Source organism: Salmo salar, chromosome 01, assembly GCF_965601325.2.
Source record: "Salmo salar chromosome 01, fSalSal1, whole genome shotgun sequence".
Lineage (NCBI taxonomy): Eukaryota > Metazoa > Chordata > Actinopteri > Salmoniformes > Salmonidae > Salmo > Salmo salar.
The window spans coordinates 100,130,157-100,150,366 of NC_138291.1; the positions used below are offsets into that span (position 1 = coordinate 100,130,157).

At 43.0% G+C, this 20,210-nt stretch overlaps 1 protein-coding gene across 1 annotated transcript in view; it reads right to left on the reverse strand.

Annotated features, from left to right (window-relative positions):
- LOC106610997 (integrin alpha-9) overlaps positions 1-20,210 on the reverse strand; it is a 161,202-nt gene that overhangs the window by 80,869 nt on the left and 60,123 nt on the right. Inside the window, exon 15 of the mRNA XM_082978367.1 lies at positions 16,235-16,395. Within this exon, the coding sequence (XP_082834493.1) occupies positions 16,235-16,395 (161 nt within the window). The remainder of the gene's footprint in view (positions 1-16,234; positions 16,396-20,210) is intronic.

A 20,210-nucleotide genomic window follows, 5' to 3' on the forward strand; every position in this document is an offset into this window, starting at 1 on the left:
TAGACTGAAAAGGCAACTGCTCGGCCTCTGACCGCAAGGCACTACAGAGGGTAGTGCATACGCCCCAGTACATCACTGGGGCCAAGGGAGAGTGACAGCCAGAGAGAGAGAGTGTGAGAGAGCAGGAGAGAGAGAGCGCAAGAGAGAGAGTGCGATAGTGAGCGCAAGAGAGAGACAACTGGGAAAGATAGAGGGTGAGAAAGAAAGAGTAGCGGTTAGAGAGACCAAGGGATAGTAGTGTGGCAGTGGAGGATGAGGAGGAGGAGATGTTATTCTTCTCACAATGGCTCTACTTCTAACCTACAAGTGAAGCAGGTTTTTATCATGACATCTCAGTACTTTTACATTAATTGTTACCATTCAACATCAGCCACTGAACATTTCTTCCTTCCAGAAATTTGTTGGAATGTGAGTATCTTTTTAATGTTCCGCAGTTATCTTGAGGTCCAGCCTTGGCATAGATCCTCACTCTACACTTCTACTCCAGTGGACTGAGGAGAGGATATTCTACTCTGGTGTTGGAAGAAGAAACGCACTCCAGGTTTACGCACCAACTTGAACCCCATAATAAATCAAGGACGGGTTCTCATTCCTGATGCATGACTCTTGTTTTCACCAAACACATCACACCGACTGATGGACAGAGGATTTTAAACTGGATAGATGCCATACCAACATAGACACACACGATAAAATGAGCCTCTGAAAAATGTATCTGTCTTCTAAAAGACCAGTACGGTATCAGGTATATCCAGCACTGATCTTTATAGCTGTTAGGATTTAATGTACCTACATGACATTTATCTTTATAGCTGTTAGGTTTTAATGTACCTACATGACATTTATTTTTATAGCTGTTAGGTTTTAATGTACCTACATGACATTTATCTTTATAGCTGTTAGGTTTTAATGTACCTACATGACATTTATCTTTATGTGTTTGTGACATTTGTCATGAAAACCTAACAGCTATAAAGATTAATGTCACATGGTACATTAAAACCTAACAGCTATAAAGATAAATGTCATGAAGGTACATTAAAACCTAACAGCTATAAACATACATGTCATGTAGGTACATTAAATCCTAACAGCTATAAAGATAAATGTCATGAAGGTACATTAAAACCTAACAGCTATAAACATACATGTCATGTAGGTACATTAAAACCTAACAGCTATAAAGATAAATGTCATGTAGGTACATTAAATCCTAACAGCTATAAAGATAAATGTTGTGTAGGTACATTGAAACCTAACAGCTACAAAGATAAATGTCATGTAGGTACATTGAAACCTAACAGCTACAAAGATAAATGTCATGTAGGTACATTAAAACCTAACAGCTATAAACATACATGTCATGTAGGTACATTAAAACCTAACAGCTATAAAGATAAATGTCATGTAGGTACATTGAAACCTAACAGCTACAAAGATAAATGTCATGTAGGTACATTAAAACCTAACAGCTATAAAGATAAATGTTGTGTAGGTACATTAAAACCTAACAGCTATAAAGATAAATGTTGTGTAGGTACATTGAAACCTAACAGCTACAAATGTCACAAACACATTTCAACTCTTGATCTATGAGTATGGAATATGTTCGCTTTCATGTCATCATTATCATCTAAAAGAATACCGGTAGGTAACATGTACAGTAATATTAGCCATGATGTACAGTAGAGTAATTAGCCATTTCTGTCATGTAGGTACATTAAAACCTAACAGCTATAAAGATAAATGTCAAACAATACTCACAGATGGGAACTACTGCTCCAATCAGCCCCGGGGTGTATTTATAAAGCGTTTTAGAGTAGGAGTGCTGATCTTGGATCAGGTCCCTGCTGTCCATGTGAACATATTCATTGTTATCTAAAAATGTAAATAAATGTTTAGATGCAGGTCCTGAAGTTCACATGCTTACATACATCACCTTTCTGCTTATGGGCATAAGAGAATATGATCGGGAATGGTTTAATTGCTTTCTGAAACAATGGCCCGTGTGTGTGTGTGTGTGTGTGTGTGTGTGTGTGTGTGTGTGTGTGTGTGTGTGTGTGTGTGTGTGTGTGTGTGTGTGTGTGTGTGTGTGTGTGTGTGTTACAGTAAACCTTAATGAGCTCGGTCACATCATGTAGAAGGTATTCAGGACCCGAGACAGTTAAAACACAGCTGGGATTCATAAAGGCGCACACACACACACACACACACACACACACACACACACACACACACACACACACACACACACACACACACACACACACACACACACACACACACACAGAGACACAGAAAACCTGTGTGTGTGTGTGTGTGTGTGTGTGTGTGAGTGTGTGTGTGTGTGTGTGTGTGTCTCTTTATGAATCCCAGCTGTGTTTCAACTGTCTCCATTCATCCAATGGAATTGAAAGGGTATACCACCTCAGTCACCGGCTTCATCAATAAGTCCATCAAATCAAATTGTATTTGTCACATGCCAAATACAACAGCTGTAGACCTTACAGTGAAATGCTTACAAGACAAGCCCTTAACCAACAATGCTTTAAGAAGTTAAGAAAAAAAAGTGATAAGTAAAAAATAGATAAGTAGAAAATGGAAAATAAAAGTTACAAATAATGGAACCGCAGCAGTAAAATAACAAGCGAGGCTATATACAGGGGGTACTGGTACATTGTCAATTTGCGGGGGCACCGGTTAGTTGAGGTAATTGAGGTAATATGTACATGTAGGTAAAGTTAAAGTGACTATGCATAGATTATAAACAGAGAGCAGCAGCAGCGTAAAGAGGGGTCTGGGTAGCACTTCGATTATGGGTAGAAGCTGTTAAGAAGCCTTTTGGACCTAGACTTGGCACTCTGGTACCGCTTGCCGTGCGGTAGCAGAGAGAACAGTCTATGACTAGGGTGGCTGGAGTCTTTGACAATTATTAGGGCCTTCCTCTGACACCGCCTGGTATAGAGGTCCTGGATGGCAGGGAGCTTGGCCCAAGTGATGTACTGGGCCGTATGCACTACTCTCTGTAGTGCCTTGCGGTCGGAGGCCGAGCAGTTGCCATACCAGGCAGTGATGCAACCAGTCAGGATGCTCTCGATGGTGCAGCTGTAGAACCTTTCGAGGATCTGAGGACCCATGCCAAATCTTTTCAGTAACCTGAGGGGGAATCGGCTTTGTCGTGCCTTCTTCACGATTGTCTTAGTGTGTTTGGACCATGATAGTTTGTTGGTGATGTGGACACTAAGGAACTTGAAGCACTTAACCTGCTCCACTACAGCCCCATCGATGAGAATGGGGGCGTGCTCGGTCCTACTTTTCCTGTAGTCCACAATCATCTCCTTTGTCTTGATCACGTTGAGGGAGAGGAAGTTGTCCTGGCACGACATGGCCAGGTCTCTGATCTCCCTATAGGCTGTCTCATCATTGTCGGTGATCAGGCCTACCACTGTTGTGTCATTGGCAAACTTGATGATGGTGTTGGAGTCGTGCCTGGCCATGCAGTCATGAGTGAAAAGGGAGTACAAGAGGGGACTGAACAAGCACCCCTGAGGGGCCCCTGTGTTGAGGATCAGCGTGGCGGATGTCTTGTTCCCCCCCCTTACCACCTGGGGGTGGCCCGTCAGGAAGTCCAGGATCCAGTTGCAGAGGGAGGTGTTTAGTCCTAGGGTCCTTAGCTTAGTGATGAGCTTTGAGGGCACTATGGTTTAAGAGATTGCATCATCTGTGGATCTGTTGGAGCGGTATGCACATTGGAGTGGGTCTAAGTCTTCTGGGATAATGGTGTTGATGTGAGCCATGACCAGCCTTTCAAAGCACTTCATGGCTACAGACGTAGTCATTTAGGCAGGTTCCTTAGTGTTCTTGGGAACAGGTGGTCTGCTTGAAACATGTTGGTATTACAGACTCAGTCAGGGAGAGGTTGAAAATGTCAGTTCAGACACTTGCCAGTTGGTCAGTGTATGCTTGCAGTACAAGTCTTGGTAATCTGTCTGGCCCCGCGGCCTTGTGAATGTTGACCTGTTTAAAGGTCTTGCTCACATCGGCTACGGAGAGCGTGATCACACAGTCGTAACACCTTAATAACTTAAAGGAAGACTCCCTGCTATCTGTTTCTCTCCATCACTGACCATAGCTGTAGTGGTATGAGGCTGGAACTAGGAAGGACATCCTACGGCTCTGCAATTATTTTCTGATTATACTGCTCAGTATGTGAAGTTAATACAGTTACTATTGTGAGGGTTTAGGTCAAACTTGTCCAGGGGGTGTTGGTGTTTATGTTGACCAACAAACAAGTCTTACAACGCACTTTAACATTACATTTACATTTTAGTCATTTAGCAGACGCTCTTATCCAGAGCGACTTACAGTAGTGAATGCATACATTTCATACATTTTTTTGTTACATTTTTTTTTGTACTGGCCCCCCGTGGGAATCGAACCCACAATCCTGGCGTTGCACACACCATGCTGGCGTTGCAAACACCATGCTCTACCAACTGAGCCACAGGGAAGACCTAAACTTGGCACTCAACATTATAAAGCTTTACACATGTAGGCTTTAAAAAATAAGTGTAACCGAATTCTATATCAAATGGTAGCTAATTACGTTCTTTGTTGCAGTTTTGAATGTACAACAAGAGAGTTTGAAGACTTCCTGAAGGTTGAAGACTTCCTGTCTTTGAGAGATCAACTTTCTGTGTCATCTTGACAATGACTATTCGAAACATAAAAAGGAAGCTTTTGATTTCCACTTCTCTGCATCTGATTGGACAATTACATTAGTTTTACAGACCAAAGCTCTTTGTGAGAAAAAAAATGATTTCAAATTACAGCAACAAATGTGTAATTATCTCCTGCACCTTTTCTAAACCTGGTTGGGTGGATGCAGATCACCACATTATCCATACATATGGCAAACAAAGAACTTCTGATACCATATCAAAGGGAGTACCAGATAGCAGTGGATAGGGATAAGCAGATATGTTGGGTATTGTTTTAACATGTATCCAGCCTGGCTCAGCCCTGTCTGTCAGAGCTCTCTCCCATTCTGGTGACTGACTGAAGAGCGCTCCAGATGCTTCCTGTAGCCTGCAGTTGATTTGGTCAAAAGCCTGTTAGGGACACTTTTACTGGGACATTCATTGTTATTCTTGAATCCATTATTTTGGAACATTTGAACAACAGTCACTTAGCACTGTGTTTTGTTCGCAGATAGATATAAATCTTTCACAACTGCTGTATAATGGGGCCAGGGCACTGGCTGTAGTGCATTCCAGACCTGAGTTATTTGTGGGTTTGCTTTAGCTTGCCTAGAGTGCCAGGTGGGCATATTTTGCCATTTTGGGACATTTCTTCCATTCCATTGCAACAGGCAGGGACAATCAAACACAGATAAAATATTTAAAATCTCTTAGAATACTAGTTGAACCCAGGTCTGCTGTGCCGTACATTAAATAAATCTCTGATGTGTGCATGTTTTAATTATATTCCCCATAGGCCAGACCCCGTCTACATACAGGAAACACAGTATTGTGATAGCAGGAGTATGCGCTTCAAGCAACAACCAGGGTGAGTTGCCAGGATCGGAGCCAGGGTGAGTAGCCAGGGTAGATAAGAAGTAGAGCTGGGGTGTGGAGCCAGGGTAGATAAGAAGTAGAGCAAGGGTGAGTAGCCAGGGTAGAGAAGTAGAGCTGGGATGTGGAGCCAGGGTAGGTAAGAAGTAGAGCCAGGGTGGGGCCAGGGTAGATAAGAAGTAGAGCCAGGGTAAGTAGCCAGGGTAGATAAGAAGTAGAGCTGGGGTAAGTAGCCAGGGTAGATAAGAAGTAGAGGTGGGTGTTGGAGCCAGGGTAGATAAGAAGTCGAGCCAGGGTAAGTAGCCAGGGTAGATAAGAAGTAGAGCTGGGGTAAGTAGCCAGGGTAGATAAGAAGTAGAGCTGGGTGTTGGAGCCAGGGTGTGGAGCCAGGGTAGAGAAGAAGTAGAGCTGGGTGTTGGAGCCAGGGTAAGTAGCCAGGGTAGATAAGAAGTAGAGCCAGGGTAAGTAGCCAGGGTAGATAAGAAGTAGAGCTGGGGTCGGAGCCAGGGTGTGGAGCCAGGGTAGAGAAGAAGTAGAGCTGGGTGTTGGAGCCAGGGTGTGGAGCCAGGGTAGAGAAGAAGTAGAGCCAGGGTAAGTAGCCAGTGTAGATAAGAAGTAGAGCTGGGGTCGGAGCCAGGGTCGAGGCTGGGTGTGTGTGGTTGAACTGACTCAGTCTTTCAGTGTTCCCATGGCCCCATAGGAGACCAGCCTGGAGGCAGGTGATAAATACTGAGTTATAATCACAGACTAATATAACACATGCATATACACACCTCATTTAATCCTGTTCTAGCTTGGGGAAAGAGAGAGCGAGAGGCCCAATGTAAAGCATTCAGCCCTCTGTACCCCCTGTTCACCATAACCATTTGTTCAGAAGCTATAGGCTATCCTCCTTTCTAGTAACATTTTAATGGCCAGAACTTTAACCACAGCCTGTTATCAGAAAACACACATCAGATCCTGTCCAAGCGTCTCTGGAAGCCACGTCACCACAATAACTGTTTGTCGGGAGCTTCATGAAATGGGTTTCCATGGCCGAGCAGCCGCACACAAGCCTAAGATCACCATGCGCAATGCCAAGCGCCGGCTGGAGTGGTGTAAAGCTCACCACTATTGGACTCAGGAGTAGTGGAAACGTGTTCTCTGGAGTGATGAATCACGCTACAACATCTGGCAGTCTGATGGACGAATCTGGGTTTGGCGGACGCCAGGAGAACGCTACCTGCCCCAATGCATAGTGCCAAAGCTTGGTGGAGAAGGAATAAGGGTCAGGGGCTGTTTTTTTCATGGTTCGGGCTAGGCCCCTTAATTCCAGTGAAGGGAAATTTTAACGCTACAGCATACAATGACATTCTAGATGATTCTGTGTGTCCAACTTTGTGGTAACAGTTTGGGGAAGGCCCTTTCCTGTTTCAGCATGACATTTCCCTGTGCACAAAGCGAGGTCCATACAGAAATGGTTTGCCGAGATCGGTGTGGAAGAGCTTGACTGGCCTGCACAGAGCCCTGACCTCAACCCCATCGAAAACCTTTGGGATGAATTGGAACGCCAACTGTGAACCAGGCCTAATTGCCCAACATCAGTGCCCAACCTCACTAATGCTCTTGTGGCTGAATGGAAGCAAGTCCCCACAGCAATGTTCCAAAATCTAGTGGAAAGCCTTCCCAGAAGATTGAAGGCTGTTATAGCAGCAAAGGGGAGACCAACTTCATATTAATGGCCATGATTTTGGAATAAGATGTTTGACGAGCAGGTGTCCTCATACCTTTGTTCATGTACTGTACCATAGACTTAGGCTTGCGAAACTACCTCTAACTTCATTCCTACTGGATACAGAGACATACAAATGGTATCTACGAGTTACTCTGAGGAAGTAGTCTCATTGCCAAATTGGGCCTCATTGCCAAATTCCCAAAGTATCCCTTTAATGTAGTATTTGATGTGTCACCTTACAAAATAAATCAGACTGTGACTGAGATTAGAATGACCCAGTCAATGCTGTCAAACCCACATGAGAAATCCTTAACATTAGTATGCTAAAATCTAGTGCTGTAATATTGCCTAATCAGCTCGATACTGTCCAGCCAGATACTTGCAGCCATGCATTTTTATCAAAGGCTATATTCCAAGAACAGGATTCATTCCATGTTTCCACTGTATTTATTTCTGTAGCCTACACTCCTCTGCTCTGACTACGTCCCACATGACACCCTATTTCCTATATAAATCCTGGTCAAACGTAGTGCACTATATAGGGAATAGAGAGACAGCCTCTATGGGTTTTAATATTTTTCCATCCTATGCTTTATAAATAGAGTGGTGCTGCCTTGTTTTAACAGAAACCAGCTGGATGCTATTTTCTTCCTCCTGCCCTGTCCATTCATTGTATCAGCTTTCTCTCCGTGTTTGTGTGTATGTTGGTGTGTGTGTGTGTGTGTATGTTGGTGTGTGTGTGTGTGTGTGTGTGTGTGTGTGTGTGTGTGTGTGTATGTTGGTGTTTAAGTGTGTGTGTGAGTTATTATATCAGCTTTCTTGGCCAGCGGTAAATGAAACCAGTGGAATGGCATCGAGGGAATTGAACATGTCTTACTGCTGCAGAACTGTATAAGGAGGCCAACAAAGCATGCAGTGTGGTAGTGGTGGTACCGTGTGGCTCTGGCTCTGGCTAGGAACGTGCCAGTGGCATGGCTGATGTTCTCAGTCTCATAGTGTGTGGTAGGCAGGGGTGTCTCTGGGAGTCAGTCTCTCAGTGTTTTAATATTGCTCGGGTACAGAAGTGGAGGGAGTACTTCACTCATATGCATATTTATGCTTCAACAAGCCCATCTCACAGCCCTGTGGCGGTATGAATACAGTATGTGTCGTGAACCTGTGACAAGGGCCACTGCCATTTGCGGTCATTAAAGAGTGGTATAGCTAGCTAGCGTAGTAAGCTATTAGGTCCATTACAGTCTCTAAGGAGGATCTTTCTTTTTTTTTATTTCACCTTTATTTTACCAGGTAGGACAATTGAGAACAAGTTCTCATTTACAACTGTAACCTGGCCAAGATAAAGCAAAGCAGTGCGACAAAGACACTTATTAAGACACGAAGCTCAAGCCCAGCCCCCTAACAGTTGTCTAGGAACTGCTCTTGGTGCCCCACATTCCTGGCCTAATGTCCACTCTCTCTGCCCTATATGTCCCCAGTACATCCCATAATAACTTTGCCTTGGCTGGCAATATTAAATATCTTGTAGCAGTGTCCAGGCTCTACTTTATTTATAAGCCCATCAATCTATTATGATGGTTGGACCTTGGAGCTTCTTCTGGGTGAAACTTGGGCATCTGTCTGTCAACACTAAAATAAAGTGAAGACGCCATAGTGACGCAGAAAGGCGACCTCCAGCCTGACAACTGGTGGAGATGGGGGGTAGAGATAGGTTAAAGCTAAAACGTTGTAACATCCCATCCTGTGTGTAGTATACATAGTAAATAGGATGAAGGGTTTTGTCCGTTCCAGTCATCTCATTTCAATGGTAGATTGGTAGTTGATGGCCATATCACAACAAGTTAGACTAGCTGTCAAAAGTACAGCATATGCTGGTCCAGCTCTGTCCTCGAAGACAACGAGTGCTTAAGATTTAGTATAATATCCAGGTTTAGTATAATATCCAGGTTTAGTATAATAACCAGGTTTAGTATAACAACCAGGTTTAGTATAATATCCAGGTTTAGTATAATTTCCAGGTTTAGTATAACAACCAGGTTTAGTATAATATCCAGGTTTAGTATAATATCCAGGTTTAGTATAACAACCAGGTTTAGTATAATAACCAGGTTTAGTATAACAACCAGGTTTAGTATAATATCCAGGTTTAGTATAATTTCCAGGTTTAGTATAACAACCAGGTTTAGTATAATAACCAGGTTTAGTATAACAACCAGGTTTAGTATAATATCCAGGTTTAGTATAATTTCCAGGTTTAGTATAACAACCAGGTTTAGTATAATATCCAGGTTTAGTATAATATCCAGGTTTAGTATAACATCCAGGTTTAGTATAATATCCAGGTTTAGTATAATATCCAGGTTTAGTATAATATCCAGATGCAAAAAGTAGATGAACACTGAGCTAAACCTGCAAGCTATTTCATGATACATTTCAAGGTTAACTGATGTACAGTAAGCTGAGAGACAACCAAAGAGATGATGTGCCAATTGCACAAAAATGAATGTGAGAATGTGACACTTGAAAATTAAGGGTGGAGAAAATTCAGCTCTTGAAATCAGTCACTTACTCACACGCACACACCACTCCTGCTCCTTTCAACCACCCATATCATTCAGCACGCACACACACCCCTCCTGGTCCTTTCAACCAACCATATCATTCAGCATGCATGCACACACACACACCTCTCCTGGTCCTTTCAACCACCGATATCATTCAGCATGCACGCACACACCTACCCACAATCACACGCACACACACACCTACCCACAATCACGCACACACCCACCCACCGACCCACAATCCCAATCTCACACACACACACACACACACAATCCCAATCTCTCACACACACACACACACACACACACACACACACACACACACACACACACACACACACACACACACACACACACACACACACACACACACACACACACACACACACACACACACACACACACACACACACACCTGGTCCTTTCAACCACCCATATCATTCACCATTAGAACATCCCCGGTGTCCATCTCTAGAATGTGAGGTATGACTGTCTGACTGTAGTAAGAAGTGTGTCATTTATTTCAGCTCAAATAACCAAACAAAGTTCGTCTGGAACTCTGGCATGCCTTTGCACAGCCGTTCCCCCGCCACCCAAAACATCAATATGAAACACATTATATGATTTCACTATCAATGAACTGGCGCTCCATAATGTCATGTGATTTACTGAGTGAGTGATCATTTCTGGTGTTTTTCTCTGATAGACGTAGGGTTGTGTAATCTTTGTTAGTCCATGTGTTCACTGTGTGTAAGGATGTCAAGTCTAAGTCCATTACATGTTAGATGAAAATGTTGACTAAAGATGAATTGATCAACTGTTTAATCAAAATCAGATCCATCTGTGTAAACTAATCTGTTTCTCTCTCTGATACACAGTTTTTCCACATACAGATCTGCTATCTTCATGAGATCACTGTTGTCGCATATCATTTTCTGTGAAAAATGGATCAACGCCTACAAAAATGTTCATTCATTATAATCCACATAATAATTTATACACCTAACATATAGAACTGTACACACCTAATGTATAGAACTGAATATAACTAATGTATAGAACTAATGTATAGAACTGTATACAACTAAAGTATAGAACGGTATACAATAATGTATTTAACTGTATAGAACTAATGTATAGAACGAATGTATAGAACTGTATACAACTAATGTATATAACTAATGTATTTAACTGTATACAACTAATGTAGAGAACTGTATACAACTAACGTAGAGAATTGTATACAACTAACGTAGAGAACTGTATACAACTAACGTAGAGAACTGTATACAACTAACGTAGAGAACTGTATACAACTAACGTAGAGAACTGTATAAAACTAACGTAGAGAACTGTATACAACTAACGTAGAGAACTGTATAAAACTAACGTAGAGAACTGTATACAACTAACGTAGAGAACTGTATACAACTAACGTAGAGAACTGTATAAAACTAACGTATAGAACTGTATAAAACTAATGTAGAGAACTGTATACAACTAATGTAGAGAACTGTATACAACTAATGTAGAGAACTGTATACAACTAATGTAGAGAACTGTATACAACTAATGTAGAGAACTGTATACAACTAATGTAGAGAACTGTATACAACTAATGTAGAGAACTGTATAGAAGTAATGAATAGAACTGTAAACAGCTAATGTAGAGAACTGTACAGAAGTAATGAATATAACTGTAAACAACTAATATATAGAACTGTATAGAAGTATTGTGTGTTTCTTACGCCACACAACAAACGCAGGAAAATCTACTTGTTCAATCCAACAATAAGCATTACTAGCCTGGCTAGACTAAACAGCCACACTACCAGACACCTCATGCTTACATGGGCTGGGCTTACACACACTTCATCAAACTGACAGCAAGCCAATTCAAACTCAACATTTCTACACACACAAGATGTGAGTGTGTGTATGTGTGTGTGTGTGTGTGTGTGTGTGTGTGTGTGTGTGTGTGTGTGTGTGTGTGTGTGTGTGTGAAAAAGGTGTTAAGAACATCTAATAAATGTAATGCACACCTTTGACTACCTAAAAAAGAAAGATAAACACCAAAGGTTATATTATTATAATATTGGAAGTTATTAAAAATGTCACACCTTTGAATACTAGTTCATTGACTAGAAAGAATGCTATTACCAAGAGGTTATTTTGAAAGTGTAATTTTGGCACCACAATTCGAACACTATTTAACTCCACAAACCAGACCAAGTGTTCCTCTGATCTCTGCTTAATCAAACTATTTTACATTAACAAATTCCCTCATAAGGGAATTCAATGATATTCTATGCTCTTCTATTCTATTCTACTACACAGATCAATTCTATGGTGACATGTGGTTCTGGCCTGATGAATCCCACTCTCAGCTTTAGTGGAAGAGTGTTAATCCCACCTAGTACATTACAGTACACCGAGACAGAGAGATGCCAGTTAGTTACGTATGTGGCACGCACCAGATCGCTAATCTACAGTACACTACTGCACACCCAGAAACATAGAGGCTTCGTCCCAAATGGCACCCTATTCCCTTTATAGTGCATTTACGCCCCATAGGACTCTGGTCAAAAGTAGTGCACTATAAAGGGATTTGGGATGCCAAAAATAGAGATATTGCTGTATAGAAGATGTTGACCACATTTACTTTGGGAATTAACATTACAATACCTCAAATCGCTGATCTATTGTGTGTATACCTACAATTGTCACAGTTGAAGCTAACAGTTTATGCTCTGTCTGGTCACAGTGTTCAATTAGGAGAAACAACCATAAGTGTCTAATTATCAATGACTACTGTATATAGTCATCTAGGAGTTCCACAAACTCCACTTCACTGGACAGACTGGATGTTAAAGGCTCCATAATGGTGTTATGATGTGTTGTTCAAAGTCTCTCACATCATGTAGTGAGGTATACTCATCCCAGGGCTGTACGGCAGGGTAGCAGACCTGGGTTCTAACACTATGGCCTGTATGGCAGGGTAGCAGCCCTGGGTTCTAACACTATGGGCTGTATGGCAGGGTAGCAGCCCTGGGTTCTAACACTATGGGCTGTATGGCAGGGTAGCAGACCTGGGTTCTAACACTATGGGCTGTATGGCAGGGTAGCAGCCCTGGGTTCTAACACTATGGGCTGTATGGCAGGGTAGCAGACCTGGGTTCTAACACTATGGGCTGTATGGCAGGGTAGAAGACCTGGGTTCTAACACTATGGGCTGTATGGCAGGGTAGCAGACCTGGGTTCTAACACTATGGGCTGTATGGCAGGGTAGCAGACCTGGATTCTAACACTATGGGCTGTATGGCAGGGTAGAAGACCTGGGTTCTAACACTATGGGCTGTATGGCAGGGTAGAAGACCTGGGTTCTAACACTATGGGCTGTATGGCAGGGTAGCAGACCTGGGTTCTAACACTATGGGCTGTATGGCAGGGTAGCAGACCTGGATTCTAACACGAAATATATTCGAAATGTTTCAAACACTTTGAGCATTTGCTTTAGCCTGCCTGGAGTGCCAGATGGGCGGGGTTTGCAGTTTTGTGTACTATTCTATTGGTCCATTAAGCCAGGCAAGCTCAGTCAAGCACATATAAAGTACTTGAAGTGTTTTCGAATAGTGTTTGAACCCAGGACTGTTTGGGGAGGGGAGGGGGCAGAGAGAGTGCGAGAAGGATAGAATGGAATTGAGTTCAGTCAGGCTCAGCCTCCCAGGGAGAAATTAGCCTGGGGTCCACTGTAGAGAATGACAGTGAAATGCACTGGCTCCGTGTGGGGTGGGACCTCTGGTCTCCATTAGCAGGAGGTGAGACATACATGGACGCCCTCAGGCCTCAGGACATACTGAGGTCCACTCTAAGGCTGCCTCTGAATCAGCAGGTTACGATACAGTAACTTACTATTTATGTGACTTTCTACTGTTCCTACTCCAGACAAGAAGCTTGTCTGCACATTAAGATGCATGCAAATTACAGTAATTAAAACTTAGTCTAGAGCTCTGACTGAAACTATCTGACAATAGTGACAAAGGTCTACTACGGTGACCGAAGGCTTGGAAATTAAATAACAGAAATTTGCATGGCTCCACCAGTGAGCGTGCGGAGGGTTCAGTTTCCAGTTTAAGACACATATCTTCCTGCACCTTAGCTACTTATCTATGTGGTCTGTGAAATATAGCTACTCTACCACCTACTGTTTCTATCCATTTGGAGATGATAGCACAGTCAGAAAGTAAACTGTGTTGTTTTAACTGTTATGACTGCCTGTATGTCACATTTGCCCTGACCCAGCAAGCTGCAGGGTAAAACCACTCAACCAGACAACTGTTGAACTTTCACACGCAAGCACACACATCTATAGCCAATATATATTATATCCAATGTTCCCTCTAAGCTTCGCGCAGCTCCCCTCAGACTGCCATGCAGAAGAAATATCAGCCCTCACAGAGAAGCACGAAACTGAACTTCACTCAACTTTCTAGAGTTTTCCCCTTGAGTTAACACTATCAACATTTCCACTGTGGAAATTGTGCTCGAATCAACACAATATTAGCCACTTTCAATGTAACATACTGAAGAAAAAAAAAACGATGCAAGACTTAGTATGCAAAACTAACTGTGCAAGAGATTTTGTTGTAGGCAGAGCGCATCAGAGTAGGATTTTATTGCATTGACAGCCACGACTCAGGCCCATACTCTTAACCAATCAGAGCTGCAGTAGGCCAATACGCAAATAGACCATTGCCATATATGGATCTGTGCCATTCACTTTGAACTGGACTGTGTTTACAGTATGAGGGGTCGCGAATAGATATGCCAGAGATCAAAGCGAGAGCTGCATTTAGCCACCTGTGCACATTGGTTAATATTCTTTGCTAATTAGTTATTAGCACAGTTATAGCTCATTTCTAGACAACAATGGGGGAGTGGTTGCTTCCTACAAGAGCACTTCTAGCCATCTTTGAAAAGCGAGTCAGGTAAAGAGCTTTTTTTATGTCTTAAAGGGACAGTGTTGTATTTTGAGACAGTCTTGAATAAACTAAGTAGCCAATAGGCAGAGGGTAGCATAATTTGACTGATTAATTTTATTTTGTGGTTTCTTGCGTAAAACAACACATTTCAGTCACCTCCTTGTCTGAAGGTGAAGTGGATAAACAGGTTAATGTCAAGCCGTGCATGTTGTTTTCAAAAGTCTCATGTAATGTAGGCCTACATTGAACACCACACATTGCTGCTACTGTAGGCTGAATGATAGAATGTTACGGGATGCATTTTTCTCCATTGTTATTGATTGTAGGCCACTCTGGTAGGACTACATTATGATAAAATAGCCACAGTAGAATACTTGGCCACTGTTATAACTGTAACTTAAAGTGGGTTCAGCCTCAGTGTTCACTGTAAACGCGTGTTGAAAGTTGCACAGAATTTTCACAATGTTGAAGTTTGAGCTCAGCAGACCTGAAATTTGCTCAGTGCTGAAAAAAAATGAGGGAACTATGATTATAGCCAATATGATTCACCTTTGTTTTGTTTGCCTTGGCTACAATTTAAACATTGTTTTGACTGTCAAAACTATTAAGACTGAATGGAAGTTGCCACTGGAGATGCTATGGAGATTGAACGTCGCTTCAGAACATCAAAACAAACAGAAAGAAAACAGCTTGACAAACACTGCTTGAATAACCCAGTTGCCATGAGAAAGAGTTCAGTGGTGGACATGGACACAATAGCTCCAACTGAACCAGCTATCTGGGACCAATAGGGCAACATTAGGGCACATGACATCTTAATGACATCATATCTAGTTGTAAACATGTTTTCTGGATGAGAAGTCATCATACAGTATACTATCACCTTAAAACCTGTTAGGGCTAGGGGGCAGTATTTACACGGCCGGATAAAAAACATACCCGATTTAATCTGGTTATTACTACTGCCCAGAAACTAGAATATGCATATAATTATTGGCTTTGGATAGAAAACACCCTAAAGTTTCTAAAACTGTTTGAATGGTGTCTGTGAGTATAACAGAACTCATATGGCAGGCAAAAACCTGAGAAGATTCTGTACAGGAAGTGCCCTCTCTGACCATTCCTTGGGCTTCTTGACTCTTTTTATTGAAAACGTAGGATCTTTGCTGTAACGTGACACTTCCTACGGCTCCCATAGGCTCTCAGAACCCGGGAAAAAGCTGAATGACGTCTTTGCAGCCCCTGGCTGAAAAACATTAGCCAGGGGCATTTTATTTATTTATTTTATTTCACCTTTATTTAACCAGGTAGGCCAGTTGAGAACAAGTTCACATTTACAACTGTGACCTGGCCAAGATAAAGCACAGCAGTGCGACAAACAATAAACGACTTCTAGGGACTCACCTTAACATATGCAGTGTACTGTTGGCAATCCTCTCTGTTGATGTCCAGACTGAGCTCGTTGCTCATTAAGCTGACCTGGGCTCCGTTCTGAATAAAGTACACTCTGGAAGACTGGCTCCTCTGCCTCTTATCCACATCAGCAGTCAGGTTATACAACAACTCTGGGGAGAGAGGAGAGACCAGCTGTCAGGTTATACAACAACTCTGGGGAGAGAGGAGAGACCAGCTGTCAGGTTATACAGCAACTCTGGGGAGAGAGGAGAGACCAGCTGTCAGGTTATACAACAACTCTGGGGAGAGAGGAGAGACCAGCTGTCAGGTTATACAACAACTCTGGGGAGAGAGGAGAGACCAGCTGTCAGGTTATACAACAACTCTGGGGAGAGAGGAGATACCAGCTGTCAGGTTATACAACAACTCTGGGGAGAGAGGAGAGACCAGCTGTCAGGTTATACAACAACTCTGGGGAGAGAGGAGAGACCAGCTGTCAGGTTATACAACAACACTGGGGAGAGAGGAGAGACCAGCTGTCAGGTTATACAACAACTCTGGGGAGAGAGGGGAGAGACCAGCTGTCAGGTTATACAGCAACTCTGGGGAGAGACAGAGAGAGACCAGCTGTCAGGTTATACAACAACTATGGGGAGAGAGGAGATACCAGCTGTCAGGTTATACAACAACTCTGGGGAGAGACAGAGAGAGACCAGCCATCAGGTTATACAACAACTCTGGGGAGAGAGGAGAGACCAGCTGTCAGGTTATACAACAACTCTGGGGAGAGAGGAGAGACCAGCTGTCAGGTTATACAACAACTCTGGGGAGAGAGGAGAGACCAGCTGTCAGGTTATACAACAACTCTGGGGAGAGAGGAGAGACCAGCTGTCAGGTTATACAACAACTCTGGGGAGAGAGGAGAGACCAGCTGTCAGGTTATACAACAACTCTGGGGAGAGAGGAGAGACCAGCTGTCAGGTTATACAACAACTCTGGGGAGAGACAGAGAGAGACCAGCCATCAGGTTATACAACAACTCTGGGGAGAGAGGAGAGACCAGCTGTCAGGTTATACAACAACTCTGGGGAGAGAGGAGAGACCAGCTGTCAGGTTATACAACAACTCTGGGGAGAGAGGAGAGACCAGCCGTCAGGTTATACAACAACTCTGGGGAGAGAGGAGAGACCAGCTGTCAGGTTATACAACAACTCTGGGGAGAGAGGAGAGACCAGCTGTCAGGTTATACAACAACTCTGGGGAGAGAGGAGAGACCAGCTGTCAGGTTATACAACAACTCTGGGGAGAGAGGAAAGACCAGCTGTCAGGTTATACGGCAACTCTGGGGAGAGAAGAGAGAGACCAGTTGTCAGGTTATACAGCAACTCTGGGGAGAGAGGAGAGACCAGCTGTCAGGTTATACAACAACTCTGGGGAGAGAGGAGAGACCAGCTGTCAGGTTATACAACAACTCTGGGGAGAGAGGAGAGACCAGCTGTCAGGTTATACAACAACTCTGGGGAGAGAGGAGAGAGACCAGCTGTCAGGTTATACAGCAACTCTGGGGAGAGACAGAGAGAGACCAGCTGTCAGGTTATACAACAACTATGGGGAGAGAGGAGATACCAGCTGTCAGGTTATACAACAACTCTGGGGAGAGACAGAGAGAGACCAGCTGTCAGGTTATACAACAACTCTGGGGAGAGAGGAGAGACCAGCTGTCAGGTTATACAACAACTCTGGGGAGAGAGGAGAGACCAGCTGTCAGGTTATACAACAACTCTGGGGAGAGAGGAGAGACCAGCTGTCAGGTTATACAACAACTCTGGGGAGAGAAGAGAGAGACAAGCTGTCAGGTTATACAGAAACTCTGGGTTGAGAGGAGAGAGACCAGCTGTCAGGTTATACAACAACTCTGGGGAGAGACAGAAGGGTAATAAACACCCTGTCAAAACATCTCACACCCATGATTTCCATTGACGTGTTGGTGGTTTCATCAGTCTAAAATAAACTACTTCATATATCTATTTTAAATTCACAAATCATAAACATTACATGTTTACTCCAGGCCTTTTAAGGAGTTTGCTAGAGGCTTTTGTTTTTGACAATTCATTTTTAAAAATTGTTTCCGTTCTGAATAAAGTACACTCTGGAAGACTGGCTCCTCTGCCTCTTATCCACATCAGCTGTCAGGTTATACAACAACACTGGGGAGAGAGGAGAGACCAGCTGTCAGGTTATACAACAACTCTGGGGAGAGAGGAGAGACCAGCTGTCAGGTTATACAACAACTCTGGGGAGAGAGGAGAGACCAGCTGTCAGGTTATACAACAACTCTGGGGAGAGAGGAGAGAGACCAGCTGTCAGGTTATATAGCAACTCTGGCGAGAGACAGAGAGAGACCAGCTGTCAGGTTATACAACAACTCTGGGGAGAGACAGAGAGAGACACATGGGTTAGTTAGAGCTAGGTTATGTCTCACTTCACACAGTCTAATAAGACTTTCATACATTCAAACACAAAAATGGGGGAGAGAGGCCCACAGGCCATCGCTTCATACTTGTCGCCAAACCCACTGGCTCCAGGTCATCTACAAGACCCTGCTAGGTAAAGCCCCACCTTATCTCAGCTCACTGGTCACCATAGCAGCACCCACCCATAGCACGTGCTCCAGCTGGTATATCTCACTGGTCACGCCCAAAGCCAATTCCTCCTTTGGCCGCCTTTCCTTCCAGTTCTCTGCTGCCAATGACTGGAACGAACTGCAAAAATCACTGAAGCTGGAGACTCATATCTCCTTCACTAGCTTTAAGCACCAGCTGTCAGAGCAGCTCACAGATCACTGCACCTGTACATAGCCCATCTGTAAATAGCCCATCCAACTACCTCATCCCCATACTGTATTTATTTATCTAGCTCCTTTGCACCCCAGTATCTCTACTTGCACATTCATCTTCTGCACATCTACCATTCAGTGTCTAATTGCTATATTGTAATTACTTCGCCACCATGGCCTATTTATTGCCTTACCTCCCTTATCTTACCTCATTTGCACTCACTGTATACAGATCTCTTTTTTCTACTGTATTATTGACTGTATGTTTGTTTATTCCATGTGTAACTCTGTGTTGTTGCATGTGTCGAACTGCTTTGCTTTATCTTGGCCAGGTGGCAGTTGTAAATGAGAACTTGTTCTCAACTAGCCTACCTGGTTAAATAAAGGTGAAATAAATACAACATTTAAAAAAATGTATTAGAGAGGAAAAAGACAGGGAAAAGTCTGGCTACTATTTGCACCTTGTCAAAGTAGCAATGTTTGGATCCAAGGTGGATCTTTGTCAGGTCCAGCCTTAGTTGGAGAAGTCCTCATGTAGTCCACACACACACACACACACACACACACACACACACACACACAAAACAAATGCACACAGGGTCAAACAGACAAGACATTCATTTCAAAACAAGAAATGGACTTCTCTAACTGGTAACACCGTTGAGTAAGAAACACCCTGTCAAAACATCTCACACCCATGATTTCCAATGACGTGTTGGTGGTTTCATCAGTCTAAAATAAACTACTTCATATATCTATTTTAAATACACAAATCATAAACATTACATGTTTACTCCAGGCCTTTTAAGGAGTTTGCTAGAGGCTTTTTTTTGACAATTCATTTTTTAAAATTGTTTCTCTACTTCACAAACAACACAAATACAAAACATTATCCAAGATGATCAACATACACTCAGTATACAAAACATTATGAACATTATGCTTCAGACACTTTGTAGAGTCCATGCCCCGACTAATTGAGGCTGTTCTGAGAGCAAAAGGGGGTGCAACTCAATATTAGGAAGGTGTTCCTAATGTCTGGTATGCTCAGTACATCCAAACGCTGTCAAACATCTCTGTTTTTAGAACTTTATAATATACCAAAGGGACATAGTTCTGTTCTCCAGTTTGTTATCGAAGGTGAATACA